Raw genomic sequence first — 16500 nt, 5'->3', positions numbered from 1 at the left:
GTTTTGCTGCTTGATCTGCCATTTCGTTTCCTTCTATACCTGCATGTCCTGGGACCCATTGAATTATCGGATCACGGTCCCTAGGTAGCAGGTCCTGAGCGGTAGTGCGTATATCAGCAGCTATTGTCTGACCTGGTCCAGGTCCTGCATGTTGTAGCCTGCGTATAGCTGCTTGGGAGTCGAGTAATATGGTAATTGCTCTGTTGGGATACTTTGGTGAAGAAGGTATCCAAATAGACGGACCCAGAGGAAGTGTTGAAGATTGATACTGCTCAAGAATTAACTAGCTGAATCGAAATCGCTGTTATTTGCTTCAGAAAGTACATACCGATTGTTGTCAAGATAATCGCGCGGAAACACATATTTGTCTTCGACTTGCATCTTGTAGCGTGGTGTAGGGAAGTTTAGCTCAAGTATCAGGTATGGTCCGAGGTTAGCACGTTGAGTGTATGTCGTCTTGATGGCCGGAACTAGAACTTATGAAACAAAGAATGTCTTGATGATATGCGACGTGTGTGTATTATCCAGAGAAGGATCGTAAGATCCCTATATAGATTCCTGTGGGTCGTACCTACCTACCGGAGGGCTGCGCTAAGATAATGGAAGGTCCCGATGTGATCGGTGGAGGTGCTTGAGTAACATCTTAGCAGGACGAAACTTAAGAGTTAGTAGTTGAAACATCAATGATGAGTGAGGCCAAGCAATTACTGAGAGCTTCATACACTCTCAATTCCAGTGAGGTCGACAAGACGCGTCACATTCATTCTACAAGAATGTAAAAGCGGGAATTAAAATCCAAAATCCATTTCAAACGAATCCGAAAGTTTCCATCCATTGAATATTTGATCAAACTACGAAAGATGATACCGTGGCGTGGATTCGCTCCAGCGCTCATTCCCACTCATTTGATATTCGATCCCGCGCACATATATCTGCAGGCTGTCGCTTCCCTCCGAAATAACGTCTTGTACGAGCTGCTGATGCACTGACTCCCATTCCCGACACATTGTCCACAGGACCCGCTGCGCCGCAGGAAATCCGAGCGCCGTCTCGTTGGCTACGACCTGCACTGCCGAGCAGAGAGCGGCGCCTTCCTGGTGCAGGGTTTGTGATGCGAGCTGTTCCTTATGCCAGCTGTAGATGTCATTGACAATGGCAATGTGCTTGGCAGAGTTTCGCTCGACGGGGCCCGCGCGATGCAGCTCATCATCAGTCAGATAAAGTTTCATTGTGAAGCGAAGAAGCGCGGAGAGTAGACTAACACACCAGCATGAGCTAAAATCAAGATGCGTTAATATAGGAAAGCCTTACCCTTGTCCGACATCTCGTTCCCTATAGTTCAGATACTTCCCTAGCTCACTGATACCGAGACGCGTCTTGTCCGTCTGGGCGCGCATAAAGATAATAACTGAGTGGAGCAGATCTTCTGCTAGGATTTTGTCGCATTCTCGTATCTCGTGCCATAAATCATATGTGATAGCTTGAACAGGGACTGTCCGGTCAGGGAGACGCTCGCCTTTAGATATGGCGATTAGTCGTGCGTTATATGCAGAGCCCTCTTCGAGCGAGGTCTCTTCTAGAATGTCTAATGATAAAGTTTAAGCCAAGGTCAGCATTATTCATACAGATGTCTCCAAAGAGGTTTATACCATCAATCAGAAAGAGAAGTGTTAACAGTCGACATGCAAACTCAATCCGGTCGTTCAACGCCATCGGAAAGTATAAGCATGTTAAACATGAAAAGCCCGCGGCGCGGAACTTGGCACGCTCAGCGTCACTACGGAAGTGCCACCGTTGCAGGAAATATGCATCGACTCTCGCGGAGATTGCCTGAGCATTGGGGTGGATCTTCGGTGTAAAAAGAGATGTTGGGGGTTTATCACTGGTCAACTCTGGCATCGACTCCCGATTCTCAATCGGAGTGACCTCCTGGGGGTAGCAGTTTGAAATAGCAGATGGCACATTGTAGGTACTTGGTAGCATAGTGTATGATTTAATAGAATGACAGTGAATCTTGTATTGGATATGCTACAGACTCTCGCATATTTATCTATCAGTCCTTCGTGGCGGCTTTCCTTCCTACGGGACCTCCGTGAGTTTGGCAAACTCACCGTCTTTTGAACTCAAAGGCTTACTTTTTGCAAATTTGAACGTCACTAGATCACCTTATGGAGAATGGCCGCCCCGCAAATATAAGTATAACATTTTGTCAACAAAATTGGTGTGATATTAAAAGATTCACGAAAGAAATGTGGAGTCTGAACTTTGAAATACATCATTAACGTTCACTCCTTACCAAGGTAAGAGCTTGCGTTTAACAGATAGTTCAAATCTACACCGAACGAGCTAATTCATTATTGCATCACTCCCAAAATTAATAACATGGAAAGAATTCGACGGAAACTATGGCCCGATACACCGATAGTCCTGGTTATAAAATATATGATTGATTTGGAATAAATAAATAGCAATAAAAAGGAGAAGGTAAAGACACAACTATAAAATATAAGAATGGTTTAGACTAATAGTACGAATATACAGCCTCCAAGGAACCATTTCATTATAGGGGTGGATCTCATCAATCTCGTTAGAGAAGTCCGAGTTATATAGTTCCTAAGAAGTGTTAAGATGTCTTTTAAACCTGTTGGTGTTTCAGCATGACTTCTAGAGCCTATGAGAGGATCCAAGATCTTTCCAGAAAAGCTCATTACATAGCCTTTCGCACACAGAAGTGTAGAAGCTATGAGATCCATTTGAAGAGACAGACCCCTTGTTGATCATACCGAAGTGTGCCTAGAGTTCCTGGCACATGAGCTAGAGCTGTCCTTAGTTTGGGGTCCAAAGATTCATAGACAGGATCATACATTTCTAGCTGTGCCATAGGTAACGTAATCCACGGCCGAATTGCGCACCTCCGCCGCACCCAGTATGTTTTTGAAGCTTTGCAACCAACAACACCATTAAATTTGAATATATAGAAAATATAATAAATAGCTATTTACTAGGTCAGCGTCTTACAGTATGTCTAATAGTCCCACAGCCACTGCAGCGTGGTGGAGCGCGTTGGCGAGGCACAGGTGCAGGGGCATCAACCTGCTCATTAAGCTGCGTATCAAGCTGCTGAATGCGGTCACGATGTTCCTGTACAGATATAAAGAGATAATTTCCCAGAATCGTGCGTCTTCTTGCTTTCTTCTTTATTTTCCGCTCATTTTCAGCTCATAGAACCTTTGTTTCTTGTTGAAGAAGGTTCGTATTTATTGCCATTTGCGCAGCCTTTTCAAGATGTTGAATGAGAGACTGGACTGCTAGAAAGTGTTGTTTTCTTTTGAAGACTTCTTTATAGCCTTTGAACCTTACGATCAATTTGGCGAGAGTTCTGAGGTGTTTGAAAAGCCGGTGATACTGAGCCTTCAGTAAGTAATGGTGGTGTTAGTGTGCGAAGTTGAAAGGTGATTTTTTCAAGAACCCGGTCATGATTAAATGGCTTAAGATCAAATGACGTCAAATCTCGGCGCCCGTGGAATGCTGATCAATCAAACTATTGCACTTTCTACTAGGCGCCACCGTTATGCGCGGAGATATCAAGCCAATCTCTAGGCATAATAGTCGTTGGGAAACACGAAAGCTTGGTTAGCTGTTCAACATACCCGTACACTTTGCACACATCTCCGCAACATCTGGGAAATTTTACTTCTCCACTTTGAAGAGTTTGAAATTGAGTCGCTAAGCCAAGTCTAGTATGTTTGCAACACTGCGCAACTTAAATAACCAAAGCTTGTTAGCCACGTCCACGACAAAACCGCCGCCATACCATCACCCACCTCACATCGTATGTCAATCGTGTCGCTCTAAGAAGGTATCTTTTCCTTGTGATTCTAGACCTAGCAAACCGCTGACAAGATACAGTTGAAATGTTTAGAGTTTAGCGCTGATGGATGTTTTCGTTGCCGAACCGCTGAAGTCAAATCCCTCCCAACCGGTTGTCAATCTCGATAAGCTGTCATAAAAAAGAAAAAGAGGAACAAACGCATTGAGCAGACCGGTCACGACCTACCACCGGATCGAGACAGAACCACACAGCACCGTGGTCCCGTGGTGGATCCTTGTCCAAAGCCCGCAGCCGTGTGACAGGGAAACCTTGACCGAAGCTCCAGAGGCACACATTGATGGCTCCTCGAACCTAGACCCCTGTATTCTGCCATCTGCTCTATATGAACCTCTCAATAAATCTCCAGGAGACCCGCTGTGTCTTTGTTACGACATGGCGATAACAACCTCGAGTCAAGAGACAATCAGGTAATCTAGGAGCACAAGATACAGAATCATCATTGGGCATGCATTCAAGAGCATCGCCGCTAAGCCTTCCACATTCAAAGCTTGCCAGTGCACCGAGCAGGCACTCGAGCTATTAGAGCAAGTATGCGTTCAGGTTAACGCGTGGTGGTCCACAATTCTACGATCCAGTATTTAGCCACTCTGCGCGCCGTGATCCGAAAGCTGGGATCGTTTGCCACCTGCCCTAGCTGCAAGGACGCGCAGCGGCTGATGACCACGCCACTGTCACGCTAAACTGCGGCATGTACAGCCTAGATCTGTCGGATAAATCGTCGGTGCTGTTTAACATCCTCTCATTGTCGGCACTACAGCAATTTCGCAAGGCTCTATAAATTTTATGGGATCGTGTACAGGAGGAGCAGTCCCACTGTCATCTGGAGACTCTAGGAGGTATCAGGGAATAGCTGCACGCTGTATATGTAGCCATGAAGGCTCGATTTACGGCCGAGTAATGTTTGTTGGACGCGACGTGTCACGGCCAGAGCAGAATATCCTGTACATAAACCGATACATGAACGAAGCCATAGGGACCATCGGCTATGAAAGAGTACTCCGCCTTGTAGCATGTCTATCCCATACCATATTCCTGGGCTGGCTATCTGCTTGGTGCTCTGGGATAAAATCGCACCGCCAAGGTTGGCTTCCACCACATAACATGTAGGCGACTTTCACTCTCCCAGCTCTGGGTGGGATTAACCAACTCGGCGTCGAAGGCAAAGTGCATTTTTGCTAGGACCAAAGATATCTCCGGCATGTTTGTTCAAGGAAGATATATCCGTTGCTTCTTAGTGACGATGGCCCAAGTCCCTTCTCGACTGCATTTGTATAACATCGGGTAGATGATGCAATAGTCGGTATTTCGGGGGTTGCGAATTGGCTGGTCTTTGAGCGACCCAATATGATGATTAAAATCTATCCAAGGCTGTAGAGAATTCTGTCTAAATGTGGAAATAGATGACCACATATTGTGTGCAAAATGGGACATATAAACTTTGACAGAACCTTGACAGAAACTTGACTCTACCTCACATTCCATTCTTTTCTCGTTCTACCCCACTATACGCATTTCCGCACTTCGCAAATACTTCACCGGTTGATAAAGTACATTTTGAAGTTGTTCTTGATCAGTACATTGCAATGGGTAATGTTATGACTTGCATGGGCTATGTGTAAAAAGAAGAGCAGAGCAAGTATGAGTCGGCGGTTCTTACATCAAGATAAAAAATAAGGAAAGAGCAGAAGTGTAGTTGTTACGAACATATAGGAGAGAAAACGAAAAAAAACAAAAACAAAAAGAAAGGAAAACCGAATCCTCAATGGCTTGCCGTAGGGGAACAGCATGATGAGCCAATGAAGTTGAAAGAGAAAATTCTTTTTAGGGTTTTGGTACGGGAGGCAATTTTAAGTTCAATGAATTCATAGATAGGTGATCACTGACTATGAACTGATTAAATTCAGACGATTGTAAAATAGATGATTCACAAGTTCTCTCCAGTCCCGTGCCTTTCAGTGCATTCTTTGGCCCTTGGTTCGTTTGAATTCCCAGAGCGACAACAGTACAAGACAATAAGTGGCAATCGCTCTCTGCCTCGCTCCTTCTTGAATCTATACCCGGATTACATTTGAATATATGAGGTTTGTTGATTGTGGTGACCTAAATAGTGTGTACAGTGCTGGCATCCAAGATCGAACCTTGAAACTCTGACCGAAAGCATCATATGGCTTCATGACATAGTAAACTATATCGAGCAAGGAGATTCAAACAGCTAAACTGGTGTTCTAACATACTCTGCTCTTTCTCTGAAACAAGTGGTCCCCTTTCAGGAAAAGTGATTGAAAAATACCTATATGAGAAACAATCGTCTCTTTGACATCTCCACCTTCAGGCTGCGACCCTGGAAGAGAAAAAATGTATCCCTTTTGCCGAGACACCGCTCAATTTGCGTATGAAGTCTTCGAGATCGAAAGATAAACGCAGTGAAAGACCAGAATTATCAGGCTAAACTTGAGACTTGTCTCTATATCTCACCATTGAAAGCGAAAATTGGAGGTTCACTTCACATGGACGCATGAGGAACATGCGGTGTGCAAGCAGACACCGCATTCAGGCTGGTTGTCATAACGCTTAGGTCCATCATTACATTGACAGCATATGTACAAAAATTCTATATAATCCCAAAGGCTGTGAGCTGCTAGTGCTTGAGTAAAAATATGGAGGTTGTACGATAAACTTACCGCTCTTGGGAATTGGTTGCATGTGCAGTGCAGCGTTACCGTCAGGCCGAGCTTACCGGATCTTGCCCAGGCGCGTGGTGTAATAATACTGCCATTTGACTCTACTAGGACGTAGTTTCCGTTTACAACACCTGGACGTAAAACCTCAATGTCCGAGAAGACCTGTTTGATAGTTTCGTTCAACTGCTGATAAGCGGCATTTGTGATTAGCTCTCCTCTCCAGTGCTGGGCTCTTCTTAAAAGGCATGGGCAACTCTTACCTGCCAATCATCACAATCCTCCAATGGGACTTGGAATGCATGACCAAATGTGTCTTTCAATATGATCACTATTTGTCTATCCTGGCGGTATCTCCCTTCACCATGCTCGAAGTAAGCCTGCATTAGACTTACAGACTCAGAGGTTTCGAGAGAGCCCGAATCTTTCCAACCCTGGGATTTCGTTTCATCGACAACGAGATGTTCAGGGATACTGATGGTAAGTCTCTCCAAGCTATCCTCGGATATTGATTGCTGTGACTCAGCCCCCTCTGGGTGCATTTCAGATGGTTGTATGGTCGCAGATTCTGGATCGGGCCGTGGTAACGCAAACAAGGCCAGTTCTTGCAAATAACGGGCCAGATGTTTCTCATATTGCCTTCCAACTGAATGTTGGCTCTGCAAATGAATGAAAGTACCATTGCCGCCGACTTTCATATAACCGCTGTGGGGCTGGACAATTGGGAAACACACATATATATGGCATGGCATCAAGAAACACATGACGGGCCAAATCTTGCAATCCTGTATGGGTAATGATTCTGTAACAATAAGCACATTCAAATGGAGCACCGTCGGCCACTCCGGCTAGTAGTGGTGGAATTACCGATCCCTCGCTACCAGATAGAAGCGTTTCAGCGTATGATGTCTTTGAAACGAGAGACTTACTCTCGAATTCTTCCTGCGTGCTATTCATTTGCATAAAATCACTCACGACGGTCTCGCATAGTTTTGTTGAGTGCACTTCCGATTCGTCATCCAATATGTCGTTAAGACCTTGGCCAAGCTTTTTCGAATGTTGTTCACGATAACGAAGTATAGCTCGACGCTGGGAGATCGCCAAGCCAAGACAATTTTGAATCTCAGGGTGTGCATTTGGATATTTGTTCGCGGTGTGCTGCTTATCAAATGGTTCAAAACTTACGGCATCTATCCTCTGTGTCCCCGCCAGTCGATCGTGCGGTGCGGGTCTGGGTTTATGATAATTAGTGGTGTTGACTGGAATACTGGGACTTTATTCACCTTCGGATTGCCATCGAAATTTGAAAAAAATTGTTGATTGTATCGCAGAGAGCATTATAGTCCGACTGAATTTCCGTCTCTATGCATTCATCCTCGGATGACGAAATATCATCAGAACCAACTAGGTCTTCATCAGTGTCTTGTAAGTCTTCCAGGACTCTTCTTAATCTTTGGAGAATCCGGAGGGTCTGATCTCTGATATGCGTTGCATCACCGAGTCGGTTATCTAGTGATAAATTTCCTGTCTGGTGGGCGCGAATATTCACAGCCCACACCCGTAGGCGTCCAAGCTCATCTTTCCATCTCGCGTGCCGGACCACATTGCGCTGATTTATCAGATTAGACGAGGCCTCTGAGTTTCTTGAGGCAATTTACAACAATAACAGCAATGGCACTCATCGTGCCTGTATATAGAGGGAGTCGTTAATTCAATGTCCAAAATCAGTCACTCAAGAATAGCGTGGCTTTGAAATGGAAGCCGAGTCCAGGATATCATCGTTTTACATTCCGATCAAATCACATAGGTCGGATGCATGTTTGCTTTTTGTCCTACTACGTGTTCACCATTAAGTGGACTTGACAAGGGTTGATGCGGGGCAGACTCCGATGAGGCTGAAGGATTCCGGTCTTTCTGACTTTGAACATCGTTGTTTCAAGTCCTCTCTTTGGTCTTTTAGCCAAATGATCCGGGCTTCATTATGGAGGCAGCTGGTCTTGCGCTGGCCATTCTCCCTCTTCTAGTCAGCCAACTCGACAACTACGTTCAGGGTCTTCAAACAATAAAAGGCCTCCGAGCAAAGCGTTACCGTCAATAGTTAGATGGGTGCTTGTCGAATATTTGGACCCAGCATGCCATGTTCTTGAACACACTGGAACGCGCTCTTGACGAGGTGGTTTAATTCCAAGATGGCATTGATGAACTCATTAAAGATCCCTCGGGGAACGCGTGGAAGGAGCCGGATCTGGTAAAAAGAATGGAGAAGAAACTTGACAGAAACTATTTCCCATTCAAGAAAACAATGACAGAGCTTGCGACCCTGTTACAAGACCTAAACAGAAGACTGCAGTTTCAAAACAAGTCGACCACAGAGGTATGTACGTTTGAGGATAATGCGTGCATTAGCAATTGACGTTCCTACAATCTTGTACAATTCCATTAACATGTGTGTTATTCATTAGAAGGTTTGGGAAGATGCATCAACCCTAGAACACGAAGTGAGGAAATTTCGCGATATATTCTCGAAAAGTATATACGCCGACATACTTGACCGAATCGGTGCTGCCAACACGATTCTCGACACATTACTCAAGCAGTCCGAGTATCTCGATCAACCGCGGAGACGAAGGATTTCAAAGCGTGGCCCCCTGCGTTTTAGAAAAGCTCGAGAGTGCGCGCGCACAGCTTGCACTACACCCTCATTCGAGGCAAATGCTGGAAGCGCCCATTGGTCAAGAATCTGAGGAGCTTTGAGGAGAACTTCGAAATAGATGGAATCTTGCCAGAATTTGCTCAAGTAGCCCGCGTTGCCTAGAGACTCGAGCCCGACAGTATCCGCTCTTTCATAGAATCGGATCCCCTCCCTCGGAAATCTTTTAATGATATCATCCTGTTGGAAAGCTACCCACCGAATACAAATTTAGAAAGTACCTGCGTATGTGAGACGACAGGGTTATGCGGTTTATCTGCCTTGGTACAGTCACTCAACCCTATCTTGAGGGACTGCCTGGACACGACACATCTGTCAAAGCCAGAACGTAAGGCCTTCTGTTTACCTCCACAGACCCGCTCTGCCAACGCGAACAATAACCTGATTCCCCAGTTCACCACACCCTCCCACACAGCAAGCCAGTCCTCCTTACCATCACGACGTAATGATATAAAGCCGTCGTGCACTTCTCACGAATTTCTCATCCACGATATCTTCGAGATCTCACTTCTCTCCTCCCACTTCACTGCTATTCTCTGTTTAGAGGCTGCTCATGCACATCCGCAGGACCTTCCATTATCTTAGCGGATGCCTCCGGTAGGCATGCCCCAGAGGGCTATAGTTATAGGGATCCTACGATCCACCTCTAGAAAATACACACACGTTGCATATCATCAACAGTTTACTCGTCTCCTGGGTTTTTTATTCCCGATATCTACAAGACATCATTCCTCACTTACCAGTCTCCTGCTAATTTCCACATTCCAAAATGTCACTGTCATCTCAGAACCCAACCATTGTACTCATCCGCGGTGCCTGGCTAGATCCACCCATCTACCAAAAGTTCCAAACCGCCCTTAACACCCTCGGCCCCGAAGTATACATCCCCCGACTCCCAACTTTGAACGACTCCCGACCTCCAAACGGCGACCTCTACTCGGACACCCATCTGATTCGCAACTACGTGACTAGCCTCGTCGACGCCGGTCGCGAAGTGACGGTGCTAATGCACTCCTACGGCGGCTAGGTTGGCACTAACGCACTACCTAGCGGGTCTCGGCGTCGAACGCCGCCAACTAGACGGCCTTCCTGGCGGGGTAACCCGTTTAGTCTATCTCATTGCTTTCGCGCTCAAAGAGGCACTAGCATGTTCGAAGTGGTAGAACGCTTCGGAAATGCGGATTCAATCCCCCTTGGGATGGATATCGCCGACGATAAATCGTGTCTCAATCGGTACCCGTTGAAACTGTTTCTGGGTCCGGGCTTGACTCCTGATGGGGAGGAGGGGTTTTTACGGCATTTGAGAAGGTGGAATTTGCAGGCTGTGTATCAGGCAATCGAGACAGCTGCGTGGAGAGACATTCTGGTATCGTATGTTCAAACTACTGAGGATATGTCGGTGTCGATAGATTGGCAGAAATGGATGATAGGGGAGGTTGAGGCGGAGGGGAGGGAGGTGCAGACCTTTCAGCTGGAGACGGGACACTACTCTATGATTACGATGGTGGATGAGGTGGTCTATATTCTCAAGGAGATTGTGAAGAGGGACCGGGTTGGTCAGTGAGAGCCTTGTTTCTGAGTGTAGTACCACCAAATGAGGAGACTACATATTTCTCGAAGTCACGGGATATTTTGAACATGTTATTTCATTCACAATGTCACATACTATCAGGGTGTCCTATCGTCAATTTAACTTTCTCAAGATTAGTCTTACAAACCACCATTCGTGTTCGTGCATACGGGCTTATCACAGACGTTTGGTCGCTTCGGAGTCAAAACGCAGCACCCCTATGATCCTTTCACGAATATGACTCGAAGATACTATTTTGATAACCAAACCATCTTCCTTTCATAGTTACTACCTGCTATTATTCCTTGCGTATACCTTGATGGCTTCTTCCCCATTTAGAGCTAATGCCAGAGCCAACCATGCTAGTAAGTACGAAGTAGTAACATCCCCGAGAACAAAGAAACCAGTAGTGCCTGCGCTAAATGCGATGTGAAGCCAGTCCATTTCGTTGAATTCCATTAATCGGCTGTTTCTTTCCTTAAGAATGCCCTTGTTTTTGGATGATTAGAGACGGATCCGTCACTTGATTGATATATACTTACTCCATCAGATTCGCATTTGGCTCTAAGATTAGTCTTCGAAAGAGATTTTAATTTCTAGATACTTAGCACCCGTGGAGCTCTTAGGCCGCAATATTTTCCGTCAACTATCATAATTCCTGACTCTATCGAAGCTCATTCGATAATCATGTGATAGCGACAAGTGATGTGATGAGATGTCGAAAACATACCGCATAGCGCTTCCCCGGTCCAACAGCAATATCTATCCGATGAATAGTTAGATCCTTCACACGAGCATTTCTCCGTAATCAGCTAGATTCATTTGTTAATTTAACTTTGGGGCTATTGAAATCTTGACTGGACATATAATCATCGGAGCGATCACCTCTTGGTCCGTTCTTCCTAGAATCTGGTCAATTTACATGAGATGTTGAGATAGTTTCATTAACTTCAATGCATATCTAGAAAGTTCGAGAGGACCCGAAACGGCAATGAACTATAAGGGCAACATGTCTTCTAGGATGAGCTTCTCCTTAGTTCGTGATCACCTTGACAATAGCCAGTAGGTACATACTCTCTATAACTCCAAGGACTAGCCTGAGTTTCTCACAGGGTCGGCCTTCAACACTACCTTTGGGTCAAACTATTCGGTTATCTCCTCCATCCTGACATTCCCACGGACAACAAGGATATACGAATCGCGGACATCGGTACCGCAACGGGGTACTAAGATACTTCCATTCATTGCAGACATGTCAATGATAATCATTTGCTGTGCAGGATCTGGTTGATCGACTTGGCAGAAACATCGCCTCCATCGGTTCATCTGGACGGATTTGATATTACACTTGACGCTACACCACCGTCTAAATGGCTGCCTGACAACATGACGCTCCAGCACTGGGATGTTCGGACCGAGCCCCCACGCGAGTGGATGGGCACATACGACGTCGTGCACATTCGACTGTTCGCTCTAGTTTTTGACGATCGCCAACTGTCCTCTCTCTTGAAGATATTAAGAAAGCTGCTGAGTACGCCTCCTCTTCTTTCAACTTGGGTCTGTCTAACAACCCGCACGACTTAGAACCAGGCGGCTATCTCCAGTGGGCCGAAGTCGACATGTCATCCTGTCGCATCGAGAAGACACACTCATCCAGCAAAGTTGACGCAATGATCGAGCTCTTGAGGCACTGTAACAAAGAATACATCAAAGAGGAATGGAGCTGGTGCCCGAAACTCCCGGATATGTTCCTGCGGGAAGGATTCGAAAATATCCGGCAGCATATCTGGGAAACGCCGTCCCACCTGCTAACTCCGACTCACGAATGTAGTCTCTTCCTTTTAGACTCATGGGTACGTAGGATGATGGGTGGCACAGGCCAGGGAGCCAAATACAGGGCCCTAATTCAGCAGGTCGAAAGAGAGGCTAGTCAGAGCTCTGTTTGGAAGTTCACGAGGTGGACAGTGCTTGGTAGGAAGCCTTTCAAAGACACCAGTGTTGAGGGATTTGAGACGATCCCTTTTGATAAGGACGCTCATCCAGGTGGGCATTTATTTTTTCCATATTAATCAATATTGTTCCTTGTGTTCAGGAACCAACAATAATGAACAAGCTTGTGCCTCCGGGATTTGCACATCTTTAACCCATTTCACACTAATCCTAAACAGGCAGGTTCCCCTTTTATCAGTATTTGTCAGCAGTCTAACCCAGATAGGAAGCCTCTTGAGAAGGTGGATGCAGCCCCTTTTCCTATCCACAGTAGAGATTAATGAACCGTGAAGTTGACAATACACTGGTGAATGTGTTGACTTGTGTCCGCTAAATGCATCGCTATCGTCCCACATCACAGGCTGTCGTCCAGCGACTACCTAACAAAGCCTATGGAACAAGTCTATGTTCCCACCAAATGTTCTATCCACTTTTTTGAAGCAACTCTAGCTTTCCAGTTATAATATACAATTGCAATTGAAAAGTGATCAAGCTTGTGACCCAGCTTCATGATCCTGACGACGTGAAAGATCGCCCGGGAGATCATCATTAGAACCTCTGAATTCCTTTCCAGAGGGGCCACTTATCTCCCCAACTGCCTCGCCGGGCTCCTTCACAGTGCAGGAAGCATACGTAGTGAACGGCACGCTGACCCAGAACACCACAAACCCGACAATCAAATTGGCCATAAGCGAGACATTCTCGCTGGCTCCGATGCCGAACGCAATCGCAAATCCTAAACTTTCCGCCGATCGCAGGATTCCGGTAGTATACGCCAAAACGTCGACATGGACGTCGTATGTTCCAAGAATCCAGTATGTCCAAACGACAGATGCTTGACTCGCAACACTTGTTTATATTAGCAGGCGTATCGCAATTATCAGGAGGATGAGTCTTACCCAAACAAACAGTACGCCGCAATGGCCTTGCCGTACCCAGGATCGTGGATATCCAAAGACGGTGTGGGGTTCTCGCTCTGCAACTTCTTCTGCATGACGAAGTTCAACACCCATTGTGGGATGAACACGGCCAGCATGATCAACCACCCATTCAGAGCCAGAACCTTTCGCGACTTTACGACCTTCTGAGAATCCAGGAACCAACCCCACAGTAGCGTCGCGATGGTGCCCACAACCGTCTGAATAAACCCGGCCAAGGTGCGGCCCCGGACGGAGAAGTACTCAGTCAAATAGTTGCCCTGATACGTCTGACTCCAGCGAACGGTGATGAATATCGGCAGCAACATGAGCATATACTTTTGTTTCGACGCTTTCCAGAGACCCTTGAACCCATCCTTGATCGAGACGTGTTCTTTGTCGGTGCTGAAGGTCGGTTTACTTCCGTCCTTGCGGACCAGTTTATGTGCCGGCGCGACCGTCAGGGCGAGTGGAAGACCGGCGCAGCTGAGACCGATCAGCACGAGGTAGGTTCTCGGACTGACGCTGCCTTTCGCGGAATTATCGATGTTCAGGGCGAGTTGGATTGCGTTTCCGATGATCGAGCCGAGTTTGTTGAGAGCCATCCAGATTCCGACTATTTGTGTGAGCTTGCAGTTTTCTTCACCAGGTACCTTGGATTGCGACGCTTACTGTATGTCCCTCTGTTCTCGATCTCGGGGTATCCAACTGCAATGGCAGCTTCGGAAACCCACAGTGCAGCGGCCTGTCATACACGCATCAGCGATCGCCTCCATGCAAGCACATCGAGTGCAAAACCTACCGAGAAACCGCACAACACCGACCCAAACAGAAGAAACCACTGCGTCCCAAACACACTATTGCAGTATAACGCGGCGAAATAGGGCACGTAGCCGATCGTTCCCCCAACCAACACCCATTTCAAACTGAATCGATTCCCGGCGACGGCGAAGAGCGGACAAGTGACGATCATGATCACATAGGTGATGACATTCGAGGCATTAACGAAATACGGCGTCGCAAGACCGCCGGCGCCCAAACCTAGAGATCACAGATTAGCTTCCTTCAATCATATCGCAACCTTGGCATCTGCCAGCCCAAGACTCAAGCAAAACTCACTATTCAACGCATCCCAAATTCCCGGCTGCGTGAAACTGATCAAACCCAGCACCACAGCCTGGTACAAGGTCCCGCGATACCAGCGGTGCAGGGTCCCGACGACTTCACCCATCGTGTCCGTGTAACTGAACAGATTCCGCACTCAGTATCTGCAAGAAGCTGTTTTGTGTCCCGACGTTGGTATGAGTCTTATTTAATTGACGTTTGCTGGGCCAGTCGCGAGCGCCCCACTGCGATGTCGTGATCGAGACCACCAGCCTATCGTTTCCTGATCGGAGCAGACAAACATGACAATTGGACGGTTTCCATGTGTCATGGAAACCCGGTCCCACTCATTGTGAAGGTCAAAATGATTCATTGGGAGTTAAGGCACGCCCTATGTCACTTGCAAGGCGGGTGCGGGTTCGTCAGAACCGTGTCGTGCTAGAGCTTGACAGGCTGGTTCCTCGCTGGTTTGTAGATTCTGCTCGAGGGATCCAAAGTTTCAAACATCCTTCACGGTCAAAGTGTCATTCCTGCAACGATCTCTCGAGTCAAATTTGATCCCTTCTGTGCATGATTGGATGTCCCCGGGTAAGCGCTGCCGACGGGGCCCACTGTTCGGCAACTCTCTCGGCCAACGCCCAGAGTGCCGGGTGTGTAGGGGTGTGGGGATGGCCTGGTTGTCTATTCTGTATAGCGTTAGAATCTGCTCTGGTTGGCCTGACTCACAGTGTAGATAAGATATACGCAGTGAATACGATGTTGGACTTTATCTGGCCTGACATCCATGTGTGCATCGGTCTCTCATATGGGCGGGCACGTGACCACCTACCGTTCTGTGGAAAGGTTTTGTTTGATGAAGTTCTATGTCTGTAGCGAGTGTCTTTTCGACAGAAATAATATTTCCTCAGATGACGGTTGTAGCTGATAAGTATTCGTCGTTGTCCAGGCAGAACGGTTTCATGTAGTGTTGCATGCCTGGGGCGGTCTGGCAAAACGCATCCCAGGCATCTCAAAGGTCGGTCGGTGGCAGTTGAAAGATCCAGTGAAGATCACGCTATGATATTCTTCTTGGTTAGTCTCATGTGGTGTGAAATTGTCAATGGGGTGAAAGCGCAGTAGGCATATGGCGCTATTCCTATTCAGTTGTGTAGAAGATAAACCTGAACACAGAATGTTGGACAGTTTCACCTTTTACTAGTGAGATCCAGCAAAGTACAGCAAACTAACGCATGAATAAGCATAGCATTTCTCGCTACCTAGACCCAGATGCCCAGCTGGATCACAACCATTTTTCCATAACCAACTGATGAGCGTCGGCTCTGAAAGTGCTAGGGAATCGGATGGAAACGCTTGATTCTCTCTCATACTACAACTGCAGAGGTTCTAGAGATGCAGCGGCCCAGTGTGGGTCAGCTGACTGACTAACTACGTGCAGCCTAGCGCCGCAAGCCATACCAGCAGGCCCCAACACCAACAAACCGAGAAGACATACGCCGAGGAAACGAAGATCATCCCACTACTAGAATAAATCCAAGATATCGCACGGTCACCAACCAACTAACCCATTAATCCAACAATCTCCCATTCGACCGCTTCGTCATCGTCAACGGCTCCCCAAGCCGATGCAACAGCTTGAACTC

The 16500-nt window shown here is 46.8% G+C and overlaps 3 protein-coding genes across 3 annotated transcripts; 2 read left to right on the top strand and 1 right to left on the bottom strand.

The window, feature by feature from the left end:
- Positions 1–851: 851 nt before the first annotated feature.
- Positions 852–1983, bottom strand: KD926_004264 (terpenoid synthase; the record flags this gene model as incomplete). The annotated part of the gene is made up of 3 exons (XM_053095090.1): positions 852–1257; positions 1312–1585; positions 1650–1983. 3 exons carry the CDS (start codon positions 1981–1983, stop codon positions 852–854), a joined length of 1014 nt encoding a protein of 337 aa, XP_052950212.1.
- Positions 1984–10049: 8066 nt separating this feature from the next.
- Positions 10050–10307, top strand: KD926_004263 (alpha/beta hydrolase; the record flags this gene model as incomplete). Its single annotated transcript, XM_053095089.1, has 1 exon — positions 10050–10307. One exon carries the CDS (start codon positions 10050–10052, stop codon positions 10305–10307), a length of 258 nt encoding a protein of 85 aa, XP_052950211.1.
- Positions 10308–10427: 120 nt separating this feature from the next.
- Positions 10428–13120, top strand: KD926_004262 (S-adenosyl-L-methionine-dependent methyltransferase; the record flags this gene model as incomplete). The annotated part of the gene is made up of 4 exons (XM_053095088.1): positions 10428–10840; positions 12131–12381; positions 12435–12893; positions 13023–13120. 4 exons carry the CDS (start codon positions 10428–10430, stop codon positions 13118–13120), a joined length of 1221 nt encoding a protein of 406 aa, XP_052950210.1.
- Between the last annotated feature and the right edge of the window lie 3380 nt (positions 13121–16500).

Source organism: Aspergillus affinis, assembly GCF_023601865.1.
Source record: "Aspergillus affinis strain CMG 70 chromosome Unknown NODE_204_length_37588_cov_87_596892, whole genome shotgun sequence".
In the NCBI taxonomy this organism is placed as follows: domain Eukaryota; kingdom Fungi; phylum Ascomycota; class Eurotiomycetes; order Eurotiales; family Aspergillaceae; genus Aspergillus; species Aspergillus affinis.
This window is presented reverse-complemented; position numbering and strand designations above follow the sequence as displayed.